At 46.5% G+C, this 16,967-nt stretch overlaps 1 protein-coding gene across 1 annotated transcript in view; it reads left to right on the top strand.

Moving 5' to 3' along the window:
* Positions 1 to 5,158: 5,158 nt before the first annotated feature.
* SFRP1 (secreted frizzled related protein 1) overlaps positions 5,159 to 16,967 on the top strand; it is a 28,482-nt gene continuing 16,673 nt past the window's right edge. Inside the window, exon 1 of the mRNA XM_083184747.1 lies at positions 5,159 to 5,884. Within this exon, the coding sequence (XP_083040873.1) occupies positions 5,359 to 5,884 (526 nt within the window). The 5' untranslated portion in view covers positions 5,159 to 5,358. The remainder of the gene's footprint in view (positions 5,885 to 16,967) is intronic.

Below are 16,967 nucleotides of genomic sequence, written 5' to 3'. Positions count from 1 at the left end.
AACAATACTGCTTCTGGAAAAGGCACTAACGCGTTTCACTGGACTCAACGCCAGCTTTATCAAGGAGATAAGTTCCTGGACCTATTTTTCCCCCAAAAATTGTACTGCTCACAAATGTACAGTCTGTGGGCCTGATTCTGGTTCACTTGCAAAAGCAAATTCTCTTTCTAAGGGCCCAAATGTATCAAACTTCAAAAAGTGATAAAGTGGAGAGTGATTAAAAGCCAACCAATCAGTTCCTAACTGTCATGCTACAGGCTGGGTTTAAAAAATGAAAGGTAGGAGCTGATTGGTTGGTTGTTTATAACTCTTCATTTTATCACTGTTTGAAGCTTGATACATCTGGCCCATACTTGCCTACTTTTGAAAACTAGTTTCAGGGAAATTATAGTTGGTAGAAGCCCAGTGAGGGGATGTGTCATGCTCCTCCCTAAGGGTGTGACATCCCCATTTAAAAATGTTTTAAATGGGGATGTACATGGGGTTGGCTTTTATTTTGCCTAGGGCGCCGGCCACTGGAGGGCGGTAGTGAGCTGGAAAGCTCTACCACCGCATCAGCAGAGGAGCAGGACAGAGAGCCGGAGGAAGGAGCAGGAGCAGGTGTTCGGTGAGTGAACACTCCCCCACGCGTCATGCAACCCCCCGGCGGCCGGGTGGACACGCCGCGCACCAACCCCCCCCCCCCCCCAGGCCCTGACCTGCCCCATCTTCACCTATAGACACCTGCTAAATATACCAATTGTCACTGGGTGCTCATCCCCCCCCCCCCCCCCCACCACCCACCACTGCATTCTCTCCTCCCTACTCTACAACCCCCACTCCTGCCACTTGGTGCTCACCTTCTACTGATTTAACCCCTGCCACTAGTTGCTCACACCATTTGGGCAGTTATGGAAATGTCCCATTGATGGCATGGCAACATTCTATTATCAACTGGAATCTCCCTGGAAGCAATTTAAAAAAAAATGTCTGACAGCCGTGCACATTACTTAAGGATCGACATGTCTAGGCTCTATGCAGTAAATTATTAATTCAAAGTAAAAAGTCAAAGGAATAGTACTCATTTAAATAATAATTAATAGGCATGTAACAATACAAAATGTCATGTTTTTATTGTGCATTTATCATATTATAGTCGCATGAGTCTTCAAACTGTGGCCCTCCAGATGTTGTGAAACTACAAATCCCAGCATGCCTGGCCACAATTTTGCTATAAAGGAGTGTTAAAACTGTGGCAAGGCATACTGGGATTTGTAGTTTCACAACATCTGGAGGGCCACAGTTTGAAGACCCATGATATAGTGTTTAGATCATTTGGTCTACAGCATGGTGGTCGACAGTCATTAGGCCGACACCATTAGGTTGACATGGGAAAAGGTTGACATGGTTATAGGATGAAATGTCATTAGTTCGACAATGTCTAGGTCAACAATCAAAAGGTCGACATGGAGTTTTTCACCGTCAGCGGGGGTCGATGGGGGGTCATCGCTAACCACGCATGCATGTCCCTGTGTCAGGGATGATACATCCCGACGATGTGATCGAATTTTACAATGCGATCCTGGGTGGTAACATTCTGCCCTGATCACATTGTAAATGTGATCCTTGATAAATAGTCATTAGAATTGGGGATGATATCACCCCCTGTGTATTTAGATTAGCCAGAAAGCAGGAGATTTTTTAGTTCAACAGCGCTCATAGTAGCTGCCCCCATATTTTTTGGAATTTACCTGCACTGCCTGACACCACCTATAGATGGCGTTAGCACCCTAGATCAGTGGTTCCCAAACTTTTTTGCATCATGGCACACTAGATTATCAGAATATTTGTCAAGGCACCCCTAGGTGCAAAGTTTGCTACCGAGAATTTCAGAAAACAAAATTAAATTAAATAAGTTGTGCTTATATGTCATCCTTAGGTCCAGTTATGTGGTGAGGGACAGATTTTACTTCTGTTTATCCACATATTTAAAAAATGGAAGCCACCAGCACTGATTTTGCCTATTACATTGATCAAAAATAATTTGGATTGGTTCTGGACAACCAAACCAAGGCACCCCTGCAAGTGCTCCGAGGCACCCCAGGGAGCCAAGGCGCACAGTTTGGGAACCACTGCCCTAGATGTTGCGATTCGTCTCTGGTGGGCTGGAACGGTCAATACCAAGATGCAACAGTTCGTCATGAAACGGTCAACACATGAAAAAAGTGTGATTAAAATGTTTTTTCACATTTAAAAAAAAAATTGTTTTGGACTTTTTATACTTTACCATCCACATGGACTACAATTGAGAACGGTAAACTGTGCCAAGCAAGTGAATCGTGAGAGTGTATGCGTACACTAATTAGGGGGTCCATGTCAACAGGTGTCAACATTGACAACAAATTTTTTTGGACCATGTCGACCTATTGGTGTCTCATTGACTGTCTACCTAGACACTGTTGGTCTAATAATCCACATGATGTAACACAGCTTCTTCACTGCACCGTTCTATGGATTTCTACAGCTACAATCAGGCACAATATGCAAGGTATAATATTATACTATGTAATAAATACCTCCCTTCCCCGTCCACCTCCGCGCTGCTCTGCTTTAGAATATTTTACTGCAAATGTTAAATAAAACTGTCAAATCTTCAGTGCAGTTTTGCAGCCGGCAGCTGCTATTTGTGGTCTACACATAATTAAACAGTGAGTGTGACAATTTTATTTATTTCCTACTAATAATCTAGATTTCTGTAGAACTGAAGGCAATACAGAAAATGAAACATTTGAATAAAAATACATAAGCAATTACTGATCCACTCTGTAGGGTGTTACGAGGGAACGTGCCCGAAACTATTAACCAGGCCCCGGGCAATAAGCTATTGTGCATGCTTCTTACTAAAAAAATTTCATATTATTCAAATGATTTAATTATACTCAAAATACTTTCCATAGTTCCACTGTCATTGACTGAAGGGGTGTACACACGGCCTGGAGGCTGGGTGATTTTTACTAAGGAGCACATACTATAACTTATTGTGACTGACCTCTACCTTAACTTAAGCTAGCTTAACCTAAAATAAATCACACTGACACAAAATAAACCACCCAGACGATAAATAAATACACGGACAACCAAGTGCTAGATTTAAAAAGGCCAACAAGCATTTATTGACTGGTGACCATGTTTGACTAACTATAAACTTAATTTGATTCACAATTTTAAATTAGGTTTTAGAACTAAGCTTTAAACTAAATTTGGAGGATGGCAGAGAGAAAGTAGCTACCAACGCCAGCCCAGTCAACTTGATCTTATCCAAAAACCAAGGAGGGGCTCACCACCGCCTCCTACCTGCATAACCTGCATTGTGCAGGACCCACCACCCTTTAACCTGGCAGAGCAATGGGCCCTCCCACACATTAACATCCTTTGTCCACCCGCATGGCAAGGACAGACTCGCCGTCCTACCAAAAGGGGGTGCCCCATAATGACCTCCTATGCCATGCTTTGACCTCTGGCTGGTAGCTACTTCCCAGCAATCTGGTTATAACAACTGCACCCAAAACCTGAAATTGGTGCCAAATTCCAGAAAAAATCCAGGGCGGGCGGTAGGGGCTTCCAAAAGGCAAAGAGATAGGGATGGTCATCGAACATCAATGATTAGAAATCATCGATGGTTTATGACCGATGTTGAATATTTTTACCATCGATGAGGGAGAACCAGATGGTTTCCAACCATCAATGTCAAGCTTAAGCGAGTAGTTTCGTTTTTGCGTTTTCCCCAAGGTGCTGGGACAGGGAGCATAGCTCCGCCCCTGACAACCATGAAGCCCTGCCCCTGCAATTTGATTGGCCCACAGGCCACTCAATCAGAGAAAATGGATGACCATCGATATGTAAAAACATCAATGGTCATCCATTTAACAGTTATACACTATCGATGGCCAGTTGCACTTTTGCCATCAATGTCTACCATCGATGGCAAAGGCAACAATCACCATCCCTACAAAGAGGAAGAGGAGACCACCTGACCAGGATTATATACCCTTACAAGGTAAACTCCCCTTATGCTCCTATAGACTGCTGCCTTATCACCAGACACCACAGTACAACCCGCCTGAAACTGAAACTAGCTTTGCCTTGCTTTTAACTGATTGTCCCAAAAGATAGGGATCTTATGTGGCATCGTGCTAATGTAGCCATCAGACAGCTTAAGCGCTTTTGCTGCCGGAGATACATGTAAGCTGTTATTATAAATATGATAGGATAAGCCATGTTGTAAAACTATCGCAGATCGCTATCCACTTACAAATCCATACGCAATCCACAAACCATCAAATTATTTTTTCAGTCTATGCAAATGTAAATAAGTCTGACCCTAACGGTAATCTGTGACTGACAGGCTGATCAAGGCTGACGCGGAGGTCACAGACCCTGCCTAAATCGCTTGGGTACGCATGCATTTTGGACACTCCCTGAAAACGTCAGATGTCCACCCCTAATGCCAGCTACCTGTCTGTCATCCTCCGTCCAAATTGCATTACACAATTTCTGTAACTATTCACCCTCACACACTACAACCATACATATGTGCAGTCATTCGATAATCACTTGATCTGCTAATTCACTGATCAGCGATCAACTCTGAGTGCCAGATGTAGTAAACTTGAAAAGTCATAAAATGGAGAGCGATAAACCACCAGCCAATCAGCTCCTACCTGCCGCGTCACAGGCTATGTTTGAAAAATGTCAGGTAGGAGCTGATTGGTTAGTTGTATATCACTCTCCATTTTATAACTTTTCAAGGCTTAGTACATCTCGCCCTGAATGAGGCCCATAGTGGATAGTGGATGCATTTTTGGCTGCCAGGCTGTGGCTGACAGTGACCATTGTAAATGAATTTTGCCTTGAGGATATGGTAGCCTGGGAGCTGGGAAAGGTAGGAGAGTGAGTGAAAAGGGAAAGATTGGGGAGGATGGGTGTAGTGAGAGAGACTGCCGGGGAGCAGGGGAGAGAGAGTGCACAGTGTGAGGCAGGACATCACTAATATGAGAGAAATAAAATAGTGTGACACAAGGAGGAGAAAGGGAGGAGTGGAGGAGGAGGACTGCACCCTTCCCATTGGATCTCCCTGATTCTTTCCTGGCTAACACATTCTGCTCACTGCTCTCCAGTATCAAACTGGGCACATACAGCAGGCAGCTTCCAAGCCTTGTGTACTGCACTACTGCACTGTCAGCAACATAACCTTCTTCCAGAGAGCACAGGCTGATTTTTCTCCCTCAGCACTATATTGACATTGGGTTTTTCACTTATATATTCCACTTTTTTTTTTTTTTTTAAAGTTAACAAGGAAAGTGTGGAGTTTGTGGAGCAATGTCACCCAGGGGTGGCATATGGCCCCTGCTAGTGCTCTGTGTCACACCCGGGCTCCTCTCAGGAGAGGCTCAGCCCAGTGAATATGACTATGTAGGCTTCCAGCCGGAGATGGTTCGGAATTACCAAAGTGGAAGGTTTTATTCTCGGACACCGCAGTGCGTGGACATTCCCCAGGATCTAGCACTGTGCCATGGTGTGGGCTACAACAAGATGGTACTTCCAAACCTACTGGACCATGAGACAATGGTGGAGGTAAAGTACCAGGCCAGCAGTTGGGTACCCCTGCTGAGCAAGAACTGCCACCCAGGCACACAAGTCTTCTTGTGCTCCCTGTTTGCCCCTGTGTGCCTGGAACAGCCCCTTTACCCATGCAGGTGGTTATGTGAGGAGGTCAGAGATGCATGTGAGCCAGTCATGCAATACTTTGGGTTTTCCTGGCCAGATATGCTTCGCTGCGAGCAGTACCCAAGGGAGGACGTCTGCATTGCCTCGCCAAATGCCACCCAGGCCCCTCGCCCACGGAGTAAGTATCATTGCCCTGCAAAATTTGGGTCCTATTGGCAGTATGCTGGTGACAAGTTCACTACTTTCCCTTATATATTACTATACACACTGTTAATTCTGTACTGTTACACCAGATACACTGATACTATACTGGTAATCTCTTTCTCTCATTCCATGAATGCTACATTGTAGTTCTGTCTTTACTGTACTGTGACACCATATACTCTGATGCTACGCATCTATATTTGTCCCTCCATATATGCTACTGTACATTGTGGTTCTATCTTTACTGTACTGTGACACCATATGCTCTGATGCTGTGCTTCTCTATTTGTCCCTCCATATATGCTACATTGTGATTCTGTGTTTACTGTACTGTGACACCATATACACTGATACTGTGCATCTCTTTCTCTCATTCCATGAATGCTACATTGTAGTTCTGTCTTTACTGTACTGTGACATCATATATACTGAAACTGCCATATGCAGTGTAAAACCCTAGTTTAGTTAGAATTAACCTACTACAAAACTACTTTTATTATTATTATTATAATTTTATTTATAAGGCGCAACAAGTGTTTCGCAGCGCCGCACAAAGGAACAATACATGGAAACAAAACTTGGCATAACATTGAATAAATAACACAAATACAGTACAAATAAAGAGCGCCACAGATCAATACACATTACAGCTTAAATATAAGTAGTGAGGACTCAATCAACATACAACTAGAGGCTTGAGGCCAATGATGGAGATGAGTATGCGGATGAAGATGGTCACTGGGAGTGTTTGAGTATAGGAGAGCTGTGAGGGAAATGTAAAGAGAAGAGGGCTTTGACAACAGGAGGGAAGAGGGCCCTGCTCGGAGGAGCTTACAATCTAGTAATTTTAGGTGTCAAATTTGTTGCCCAAGACTCGTTAACCCTCACAAAACTGCAGCTACTTACTCCAAATGATAAATTATAGTGTATGTGCCCACTTTGCCAGGGTATTTCATGCCCGAACCAGTGTAGGGCAAGGCAAAATACCTGTGGGTCATTTGCAAGTGACCCTCTGTTGATTTCAGGTGTCAGATTTGTTGGCCAAGACTCGTTAACCCTTGTAAATCTGAATGTACTGAATAAGAAGCTGGAGCTTGAATAAGAAGCTAACTTCAGCCTCATGTTCCCGATCACCTTATTTAATATCCAGGGACTAGAAAGATATTGCTTGTGTTATAATAGCAGAATGAATGTGTGTATTTAGAGGCTGATCAGGAAGATATGAGATGAAGGCAGCAGCACTGATCACATCTCTCTTATAAATAACAAAATTATATTGTCAGTGATCTGTCTCTGGACTGTCCCTCTGATTCTATCTCCAGCTCTGCACTATGGGTTTGGGTTATACACCAGAACGATATTGTACCCAAGCATAAAATCTCGAGGGGTCATACGACGAATTATATGCACATGGCCCTTATTCAGATCTGATCACAGTACAAATTTGTTCTCAAAATGGGCAAAACTATGTGCACTGCAGGTGGGGCAGATGTAACATGTGCAGAGAGAGTTAGATTTGGATGGGTGTGTTGAAACTGAAATCTAAATTGCAGTGTAATAATAATGCAGCCAGTATTTAACCTGCACAGAAACAAAATAACTCACACAAATCTAACTCTCTCTGCACATGTTACATCTGCCCCACCTGCAGTGCACATGGTTTTGCCCATTTTGAGAACAAATTTGTACTGCGATCAGATCTGAATAAGGGTATGATGTGCGGTCTCGGGGGTCGGTTTGTTGGTCCTCTAATCAGAGGTGCTGCAGTCTGATCAGTCATGATTGGGAGCAGGTTGTGAGTGCTTTTAAGCAAATGTGACCGGTCGTTCGATGGCTCATACGACCGGTGTTATTGGAGTGTCAGTTGTCAGGCAGTTTAGGTGCATACAATTGACTTGATCGTATGCGACAGCTGGACCGAATGACGGATTGTGTGCACATCGTGAATACATCGTGTGTCCAAAAAAACAACAATTAATGAGGCTGAGACTGCCGGGGAGTTGGAGGGAAAACTTGACACAATCATGATTGTGAGCAGGTCGTCCTGATGTATGGCCAGCAAAGGATCGACAGAACTTAGGTTCAGTCACTAGGTCGACAAATGAAATAGGTTGACATGCATTACGGCGACACAAGCATTAGGTCAACATGGAAAATGTTGACCTGAAAAGGTCGACATGGGTTTTTCGTGTTTTTTGTGTCTATGTCGACTCAAGTCGACATGGACACCGTTTAAGTGTACCAGGATCCCTGGCATACTTCAGACTGAGTGAATGAGTAGGAGAATAATGTGATGAGATCTAATCCATACATGCTGCACATATTTTTTGTACCTTGCGATATGATGTATGCGGGAGCGCGCGGCGAAGCACCGCGTGTGGGCACCTTAACGCTTGCTTCGCTTCCACCTCAATATCAGCCTATTAGGGGTAAATTTACTCTAAAGGTTCTAAAAATGAAAAATGCGGATATTGCCCAGAGCAACCAATCAGATTCTGTCCTAGAAAATGATACACAGAATTTGATTGGTTGCTATGGGAAAGATCACCTCATTTCTCTTTCAGAAGCTTTAGTAAACGTACCCGTTACAATAAATGCTCCAGAAACCTGATCCATTCTGCATTCAGCCCCAGCGCTCCGGGGTCTTCTCCATCCCTAGAGCCTAATGATGAAAACTGGTCATCAGGGGGGTTATTACTGGATGAGGGTTTTTTTTTTTTCTATACAATTTTTATCTATTCCAATTCCATGGAAATCAATCTCAATCAGTGTTTGGTTTCAGGGACGGAAACACCCTTCACACTCCGCTATGGCAGGTCGCACCTGGGATTTTGTACTCTAAGCGCCCTAAATCAGCTTATTGCCGGGTTGGTGACGTCCCGGCTGATGGGTCCCGAGCCGAGGTTTGTTGATGAGATCATCTCCAAGTGCTGTGAACGGCTTACCCAGTTTATTTCAACTGGGTGCTTTCACATACCTCCCAACTGTCCAGCTTACCGTGGGAACGTCCCCGTTTTTGGGGACGCTCCCACGGCCAGCCCGGGGCCAGCTGTTTCCTGCGGTGGGGGGGGGGGGGCAGTTGGGCATCCCCGCTGCCACTTGCTTGTCAGTGGAGAATAGACGCGCACAGCATCTATTCCCCGCAGGCAGAGGGGCAGCAGTGGCAAAACAGAGGCGTGGCCTCGTACAAGTGACACAATTTGAAGGCTATGCCCCTCACCGCAAGGCCACACCCCCAAAATGTAAAGGTCACACTGGACTACCAAGACAAACTGGGTGATTACAGACAGACAAAGAGGTTGGAGGGCCCTGCTCGCTAGCTTACAATCTATAGGCAAATAGGAAGGATACAGTATACAAGGATATCTATAGCATAGCAGTCCCAGCCAATTACCAAGAACAGTGCTGAGGGGATGTAATTAGAATGAAAGCTATTGAGGGTTATGTGGGCAGTACTGGAATATGATAGACTTGCCTGAAGAGGGGAGTTTTCAGGGAACGCTTGGAGGCTGGATGAGAGTCTTATGGTTCGTGGGAAGGCATTCCATAAGGCGGGTGCAGCTCGAATAAAATGTTATAATAGTGAATGAGATCTGGTAATGAGTGCGCCTAATGCTTGTGTCGACCTAGCAACATTACCGGCCATATAATAGAGACAGCAAGAGATACGGACTGTGTTCATCTTCTAGTTACATCACTCAATCTCATAAAGGAAAACTTTTAAACAGTAATGTGTTTATATGTGTGTGTGTGTGTGTGTGTGTGTGTGGTTGTGTGTGTGTGTATATATATATATATATATATATATACACACACACACACACACACACAAATACAGCACTCACTCCAACAAACTAACCTTAACATACAAATAATCAATTAAATAAATAATGAGGTTTTAGTTCATGAATTGATCAATGCATTTAAGCTTGCAGCCCATCGCCAAGGGACCCCATTTCACTGGGATGCGGGACCATTTGTCTACAACAAGAAGATAGACAGCCATTAGGTCGACATCATTAGTTCGACAACTCAATAGGTCGACATGCCATTAGGTCGACACTGCCATTAGGTCAACAGTCAAAAGGTCGACATGGTTTTTTTCACTGTTTTTTGACCCAAATGTTGACACAGTCGACATGGACACAGTTTGAAGTGAATGGCAGCCCCTCGCATCGCTCGCTTCGCTCACGATGCTTCGGGCACGGTGCCTCGCTGCGCTCGGCACACTATTATAATCTAACTCCACGCCGTAGTGGATGATAGGGCATGAAATACCGCCTGTCGGCACATGTCGGCTCAAAAAACAGTGAAAAAAACCATGTCGACCTTTTGACCGTCGACCTAGACAATGTCGACCTAATGGCATGTCGACCTAATGACATGTCGACCTAATGATATGTCGACCTAAAAGCATGTCGACCTATTGGTGACTGCTTTCAGAGATGGATTTTCCGCAAGGCATTCTAGGTGCTTGCCTAGGGCCAAGCATGTCCCAAAGGGCCCATAAAGGTATCCTGGCCATCAAACACATTCTCAGAAGTGCCTTGCGTGACTACCATGTGACATCATGACATCATACGGACCTGCCCAAACTCCCAAAGTCCGTTTGATGTTCTTTGATAGTATAAAAAATATTTGGGCACACAGAATAGTTTCATCCACTGTGTGTGGGAAATCAGATTACTTTAAATGTGACATGGGTATTTTGTAAAATGAGTGCTCAATAAACAAATTTTGCTTGTAAACACTAATTGCAGCATTTTAACCTTATTTGCATTAAAGGATGGGGCTTAGACGCATCTGATGCGGCCGTTGTCATCATCTTCATCATCAGCTTACAATGTGCACAGCATCTATTCACGGGTGACAGGGGGGACTCCCAACACTGCCGGCCCTGGGCGGGATGTGGGAACATCCCCCCAAAAAAGGGACAGTTCAGCAAAAAGTGGAACAGTTGGGAGGTATGCTGTATGTGTATCTGGCAGGGGTGCATCAGGAGAGGAGGTCCATGTGCAGTCTCCACTGGTCCCCATCTCTCTCCCAGCCTCCCAGCGTAATAGAGTCAGACCACCGGAAAAATGGCCACCGTACCATCTTTCTGGCAATTTTGGCAGCACCGTTGCCTTCATCTCCAGACTCCAGAGGGTTAGTATTAAAAATTGGGTGAAGCTTATGGTGTGGGGCCCCCTGGGACTCAGGGGCCTGTGTGCACCCATTATAAATATGCCACTGGTATCTAGTCATTTGGCAATCTTGATGAGTGTGAGTGACGTAATCATACTTGCCTACTTTTCCCTGGAAGTGGAGTGAGACTCCGGATTTTCAGGGAGTCCCGCACACTCGGAAGAGTATGCAGGTCCCCTGCATCACACCAACATCCTAGTGATGTGGGCAGATTGGCAAGATAAACACAGGCAATTGCATCATTTTAGCCCCGCCTCCTCACTGTAGACCCAAGAATTGTGGCATTTTGCAGGATGTGCAGCGAGGCTTGATGTTGTCAGAGTCCGCCCATGCCCCAGAAGTGCGCAGCAGCGTCTCCTCTCTGAGAAGAGACATGACAGTAAGTATGCATGTGGCTGCCTGCCTTCTGAACGTGTATCTTATTTATGTGTGCGGTACAAGACCAAGGCCGAACATACTGCATTCCTGCTTGGCATTTTGTCAAACTGAAATAAAGGTTACATAGACCAATTTGTTGACACTTTATTTGCGGTACGTCAACACTGACCTTATTACCAGATGCTAAAAGCAACATCTATCCAATAAAGAAATACTTATTTAGAGTAAGAAAAGTGGCCTATTAGGCAGTTTCTGTCTGGGTGTGGAATGAACCTGGGGCGGACTGAAGTGCACTCGTAGAGATACTGCTGCGATTTGCTTAATGGGATTACAGCACTCTATGAGGCCCACAGCCATGCAGCAAAAAGCATGGGGCCAAGGGTCTCTGCAGAGCCTTCCCTGTCCCTGTGCAAACACTTCTTATCTCCATAAGCTGAACAGGATAAACATTTACATTTAAATGAGCAGGGAGGGAAGTGTTAGTGCAGGAGTGAGGAGAGGTCTTTACCACATCAAAGGGTGTACCCTCACTGGCTGCACTCAATACTGAGTGGAGTCATTAAGTAGGGGGGGGGGTTATCACTAACCTCTCTAGGACTGATGACCTTCCCTACTGTACTTTGAAACACCAAATATATTTAATGCAGATAACAGCCGAGTGGCCCACCCAGTCTGCTCTGTCCCTGACACTCCCTGCGTGCACCTTGGACACTAATGTTTAGGAATTTTTCTTGCCCATCAAGTGTATCCACCATAGTATCCTGGACAGGATTTTGTCTGGGCCTGGAAATGCCCTAGGGGAGAGGAAGTGTGGGAAAAGGCGTGGTGCCGCAAGTTGCTTCATACCCCTAGGGCTGCCAAGAGAAATCTTGGGCCCCGGTACAACAACTTCCTGGGGCCCCCATGGACAGAGCTCCCCGCATACTCTGTTGACCCTTGTTACGCTACTGCTTCCAAGGTGGATACAGGGACAAAATTGACACCTTAATGCCTATTACACATGTCACACACCCATTACATATAATACCACATGCCATAATGCTCATTACACGTTATGCCACACCGGGATGCAGTTCGGATCCCGACGCTGGAATCCCGACCGCCGAAATCCTGACACTTTCTCCCTCCGTGGGTGTCCACGACACCCCTGGAGGGAGAATAAATTAGCGTGCCAAGCATAGCGAGGCACCGGGCCCACTGCGTGGCGAGCGCAGCGAGTCCGCAAGGGGGGGCGATCCACGTCCCCCCCTTGCCGGGATCCCGACCGCCGGGATTTCCTACTGAATCCGCCACACCATAGTGGCAAGTACACATTACACCATACACTGTAATACCTATTACATATTTTACCACATGCCATAATGCCCATTACACATTATTCCACACACCGTAATGCTCATTGCATATTATGCCACACACTGTAATAGACAGTTACATATAATACCACACATATTATGCCACATACTGTAAGTTCCACTTACCAAAATGCTCTGGGCTTCATGCTTGATGCCAGGGGTTAACATGCTCTACCAGGGGTTAACAATCTCGTTGCCATGGGTTTACATGCTCTGCCAGGGGTTAACATTCTCTACCAGGGGTTAACATGCTCTTTGCCATGAAATTAACCTGCTCTGCCAGGGGTTACATGCTCTGCCAGGGGTTACATACTCTGCCAGGGGTTACATGCTCTGCCAGGGGTTAACATGCTCTTTGCTATGGGATTAACCTGCTCTGCCAGGGGTTACATGCTCTGCCAGTGGTTACATGCTCTGCCCAGAGTTACATGCTCTGCCCAGAGTTACATGCTCTGCCAGGGGTTAACATACACTTTGCCATGGGATTAACCTGCTCTGCCAGGGGTTACATGCTCTGCCAGGGGTTACATGCTCTGCCCAGAGTTACATGCTCTGCCAGGGGTTGACATTCTCTGCCAGGGGTTGACATGCTCTTTGCCATGGGATTAACCTGCTCTGCCAGGGGTTACATGCTATGCCAGGGGTTTCATGCTATGCATGGGGTTACATGCTCTGCCAGGGGTTAACATGCTCTGCCAGGGGTAAACTCCCAAATCACGTGGCAGGCTCTCAGCAGGCCCTGGTGTCGGAGAGTGGAAGGACCTCTGTGATGCTGGCCCCCATGCCGGCCCACATCCGCACTCCCAATGCTGCCATTGAAAAGTTGACTACGGCGCACTCAGACCCAGTACACTCATCACCAAATTTAAAAAAACGGTGTGTCCAGACCCGGGCCCCCCTGACAGGCCTGGGCCCGGGTAAACTGTACCTGCTCCCCCCTCTCGGCACCCTTGCATACCCCCAATGTACATAGGGCATGATTCAGACCTGATCGCGTGGCTGCAAATTAATACAGCGGACGATTATCGATGAACTGCGTAATGTATGCACTATACAGCACTAGGCCTACCCCTAAATGTTGCAATTTATAGGTCTGCTGGTAGGTGGCAGGGCTAAATGTTGTGAATTTGCATAATTTATCCCCACCCCCTCAATTTAGTTCTGTCAATCTCCTGCTAAACTCCTTACCCTGACCACTTCACACAGAAGCTGGTGGTGGCCGCTGTTCTGTGGGTGAGGTGGACCACCCAAACAACCATGAGTCTCCCGCCACTTGCAGGAGAGTAGGCAAGCGTGTGCAAGGTATGCTGTTGCTATGGGGCCCAGAGACTTATGGGGGTACTCAATCGAGATGGTTGCCGGGCCCTATTCAATGCTGTCTTCCCCGACAGCATTGAGCAGGGTTTCTCGGCAGAACGAGCCCGGCTGCAGCTCGCCTCTTCCCGGACGCACCTCGCGGCCACGCCCCCTTCTCGATCACCGGCAGGCGGGACATTGAATCCCGCCTGCATGTTCTTGGTCGAGCTGACCGTGAACAGGACAGGGTCACGGCGGTCGAGCAAGCTTGACCGCCGTGACCTACACATTGAATACCCCTCACAGTGGGGCATGGTATGAAGCAGTGATTAGGGAGAAGTGATAAAGGGCCTGGTACTTTATCACCAGCCAATCAACTGTCCCTTTTTACACCAAGCCTGTATCTTAACAGTCAGGAGCTGATTGGCCGGTGATAATGTTCCAGACACTTTATCACTTCTCTTTTTGTTGGGGCACTCTTTTAAATGATTAATTGAATTAATTTAGAGATTGGTATACTGGGGGTTGTGCATCTAGGGGAAGACTCCACCTACAGATGGGGCAGGCCTCTTCTTTGCTGGCGAATCACCAGAATGTCACTGCTGGCGATCTGCCAGCAGCCCGGCTCACCATCTGACTGAGACGCGCGTGCGTCGCACGCGCATCTCAATCTCCGTCGGCGGGGCGACGGGAACCCTGTCCGTCTCCGCTTCAGGGTTAGGGGGGTGTGCGGGCAAGCGGCAGGGACCCCCGGTGACCGCCGACAAGCCGGAGGTGACCCGGGGGAAGCGCTGGAAGCGGGACGCGCGCGCCTCTCGTGCGTGCGTCCCCTTCTCGCTATACAGATGGCGGCTGGCGGGGGATGGCGGCTGGCGTCGCCATCCCCTGCAAAGCTGAGCCATGCCCCATCTGTATATGCTTAGAAGTAAGGGCGTTGTGGGCTAGTGGCACTAGTAAGGGCGTTGTGGGCTAGTGGCACCTTGCATGAGCTGGAAGATGGGCGGCCGGGAATGGGAGCATGGTGTGACTGCAGATATCTAGGTGAGTTACAGGTGCGGTTTGATTTTGGCGGGCACCCTGTCCCCTATTTTAGTCACAGGTTGGCTTAGTAAACCTTATCCCCCTGATGAAGGAGGTGGTTCTCCGAAACGGCTGTTGGGCAGATAAGGGTCATGGAAAGGGATAGGCTGCGTGGATTGTCTAGACAGCTCCCTCAGAAGATTTGATAAGTACCCATGACATTCTGATTACAAGTTGGATTGATGCCTGTGACATTTTTATTTATTCAATACTAAAGCACTTTAAGCATTTGAAACTGTGGTGTGCTGGTTCTTCTGTCCTTACTTGCATTTGGATGGGATAGATATAGATATATACACAGTCTATGCCACAGGGCATACCTGTGAATGCAGCTGTAGAGTAGACCACTATTATATATAAACATGGACCAGGCACCAGGGGTCTTTATCAGCAGGAGATAACGGCCTGGGATAGCAGGGGGCTAATTGAACCGCTGACAGCTGATGTTTTAATGACTAAAGCCTCCAGGGAAGGGCAGTTGTCAGTCACAAAGGCCAATGCCATAAAGTTGCAGCTGCCTCTGGGTTGCTTGGATTGTCTGTAAATTGCTGTGTTCCATCATGGCAGCGACTGACTGATTGACATTTATTCTTAAGGAGGCTTTCACAAATATTTTTGCTCTGCTACTTTTTCCACCTAGACTGGACTATTAGATTTAGGGGGCCGTCCGGACCTGCCTCTAATCAGAGCGACCAATAAATATATCTACATTGTCCCAAAGGCTAGCAATCAATCCTAATCAGACAGAAGGGTTACAGCTCGTGCTTTAGCTAATGGGTGCCATAGGAGAATCCCTGACTCCTGTAGTCTTCCCTAATTCTGAATGATAAAAGGGATGACTGGGTGGGCCAGCGGTCACATTCGGTGTTCCCACGGGAAGCACAGCTGTGCTATGTATGTCAGATGGAGCAGGAAGCAAGACTGTCATCCATTTACACATCAGAGTCTGATAGCGAGGTCACAGAGAGAGACAGTCAGCTAAATGTGTCACTAGACGTGTGAGTGTCACTCCTTACACCAGCAACTCCAAGAGGTGAGTCTCAGTTCTGACACATGGAGATTTGGCTAGGCATCCAGTACAGCTGCACCGGACAGATGTGGTTATGCAGCATAATGGGAGGAGCTGTGGAGAAATAAGAGTTATTGAGAGATGATATATGGAGAAATATCAGTTATTGAGAGATGGTATATGGAGAAATTTCAGTTATTGAGAGATGGTATATGGAGAAATAAGAGTTATTGAGAGATGATATATGGAGAAATAAGAGTTATTGAGAGATGATATAAGGAGAAATAGGAGTTATTGGGAGGGATGTTCTAACATCCGCTGCCCTGTATCGCCGGGCATCGCATTATTAATAACCACTTATGCGGTTATTAACGCAAGGGACAGCTTTTGCGATAAGAGCTGTCCCTTGCGATGCGGCGCCGGTGCTGGACTTCCGGGTCCATGACGGATCCCTCAAACAGCGCTGCGGTAAGAAGCCCATAGGCTTCTGCAGGGAATCGCCAGCTTTTGCCAGCAATTCCCTCCGCAGCGGTGACACTGCGGAGGGGGGACAGAACATACAGAAATGCGGTAAAAGGTTTTTACCGCATTTCTGTGTTAGAGAATCGCCCCCATTGAGAGATGATATATGGAGAAATAGGAGTTATTGAGAGATGATATATGGAGAAAAAAGGGTTATTGAGAGATGATATATGGTCAAATAGGAGTTATTGAGAGATGATATATGGTCAAATAGGAGTTATTGAAAGATT

Source organism: Crinia signifera, chromosome 4 (assembly GCF_055691185.1).
Source record: "Crinia signifera chromosome 4, ASM5569118v1, whole genome shotgun sequence".
Taxonomy (NCBI): domain Eukaryota; kingdom Metazoa; phylum Chordata; class Amphibia; order Anura; family Myobatrachidae; genus Crinia; species Crinia signifera.
Note: the sequence above shows the minus strand (reverse complement) of the source record. Positions and strands in the feature narration are given on the sequence as shown.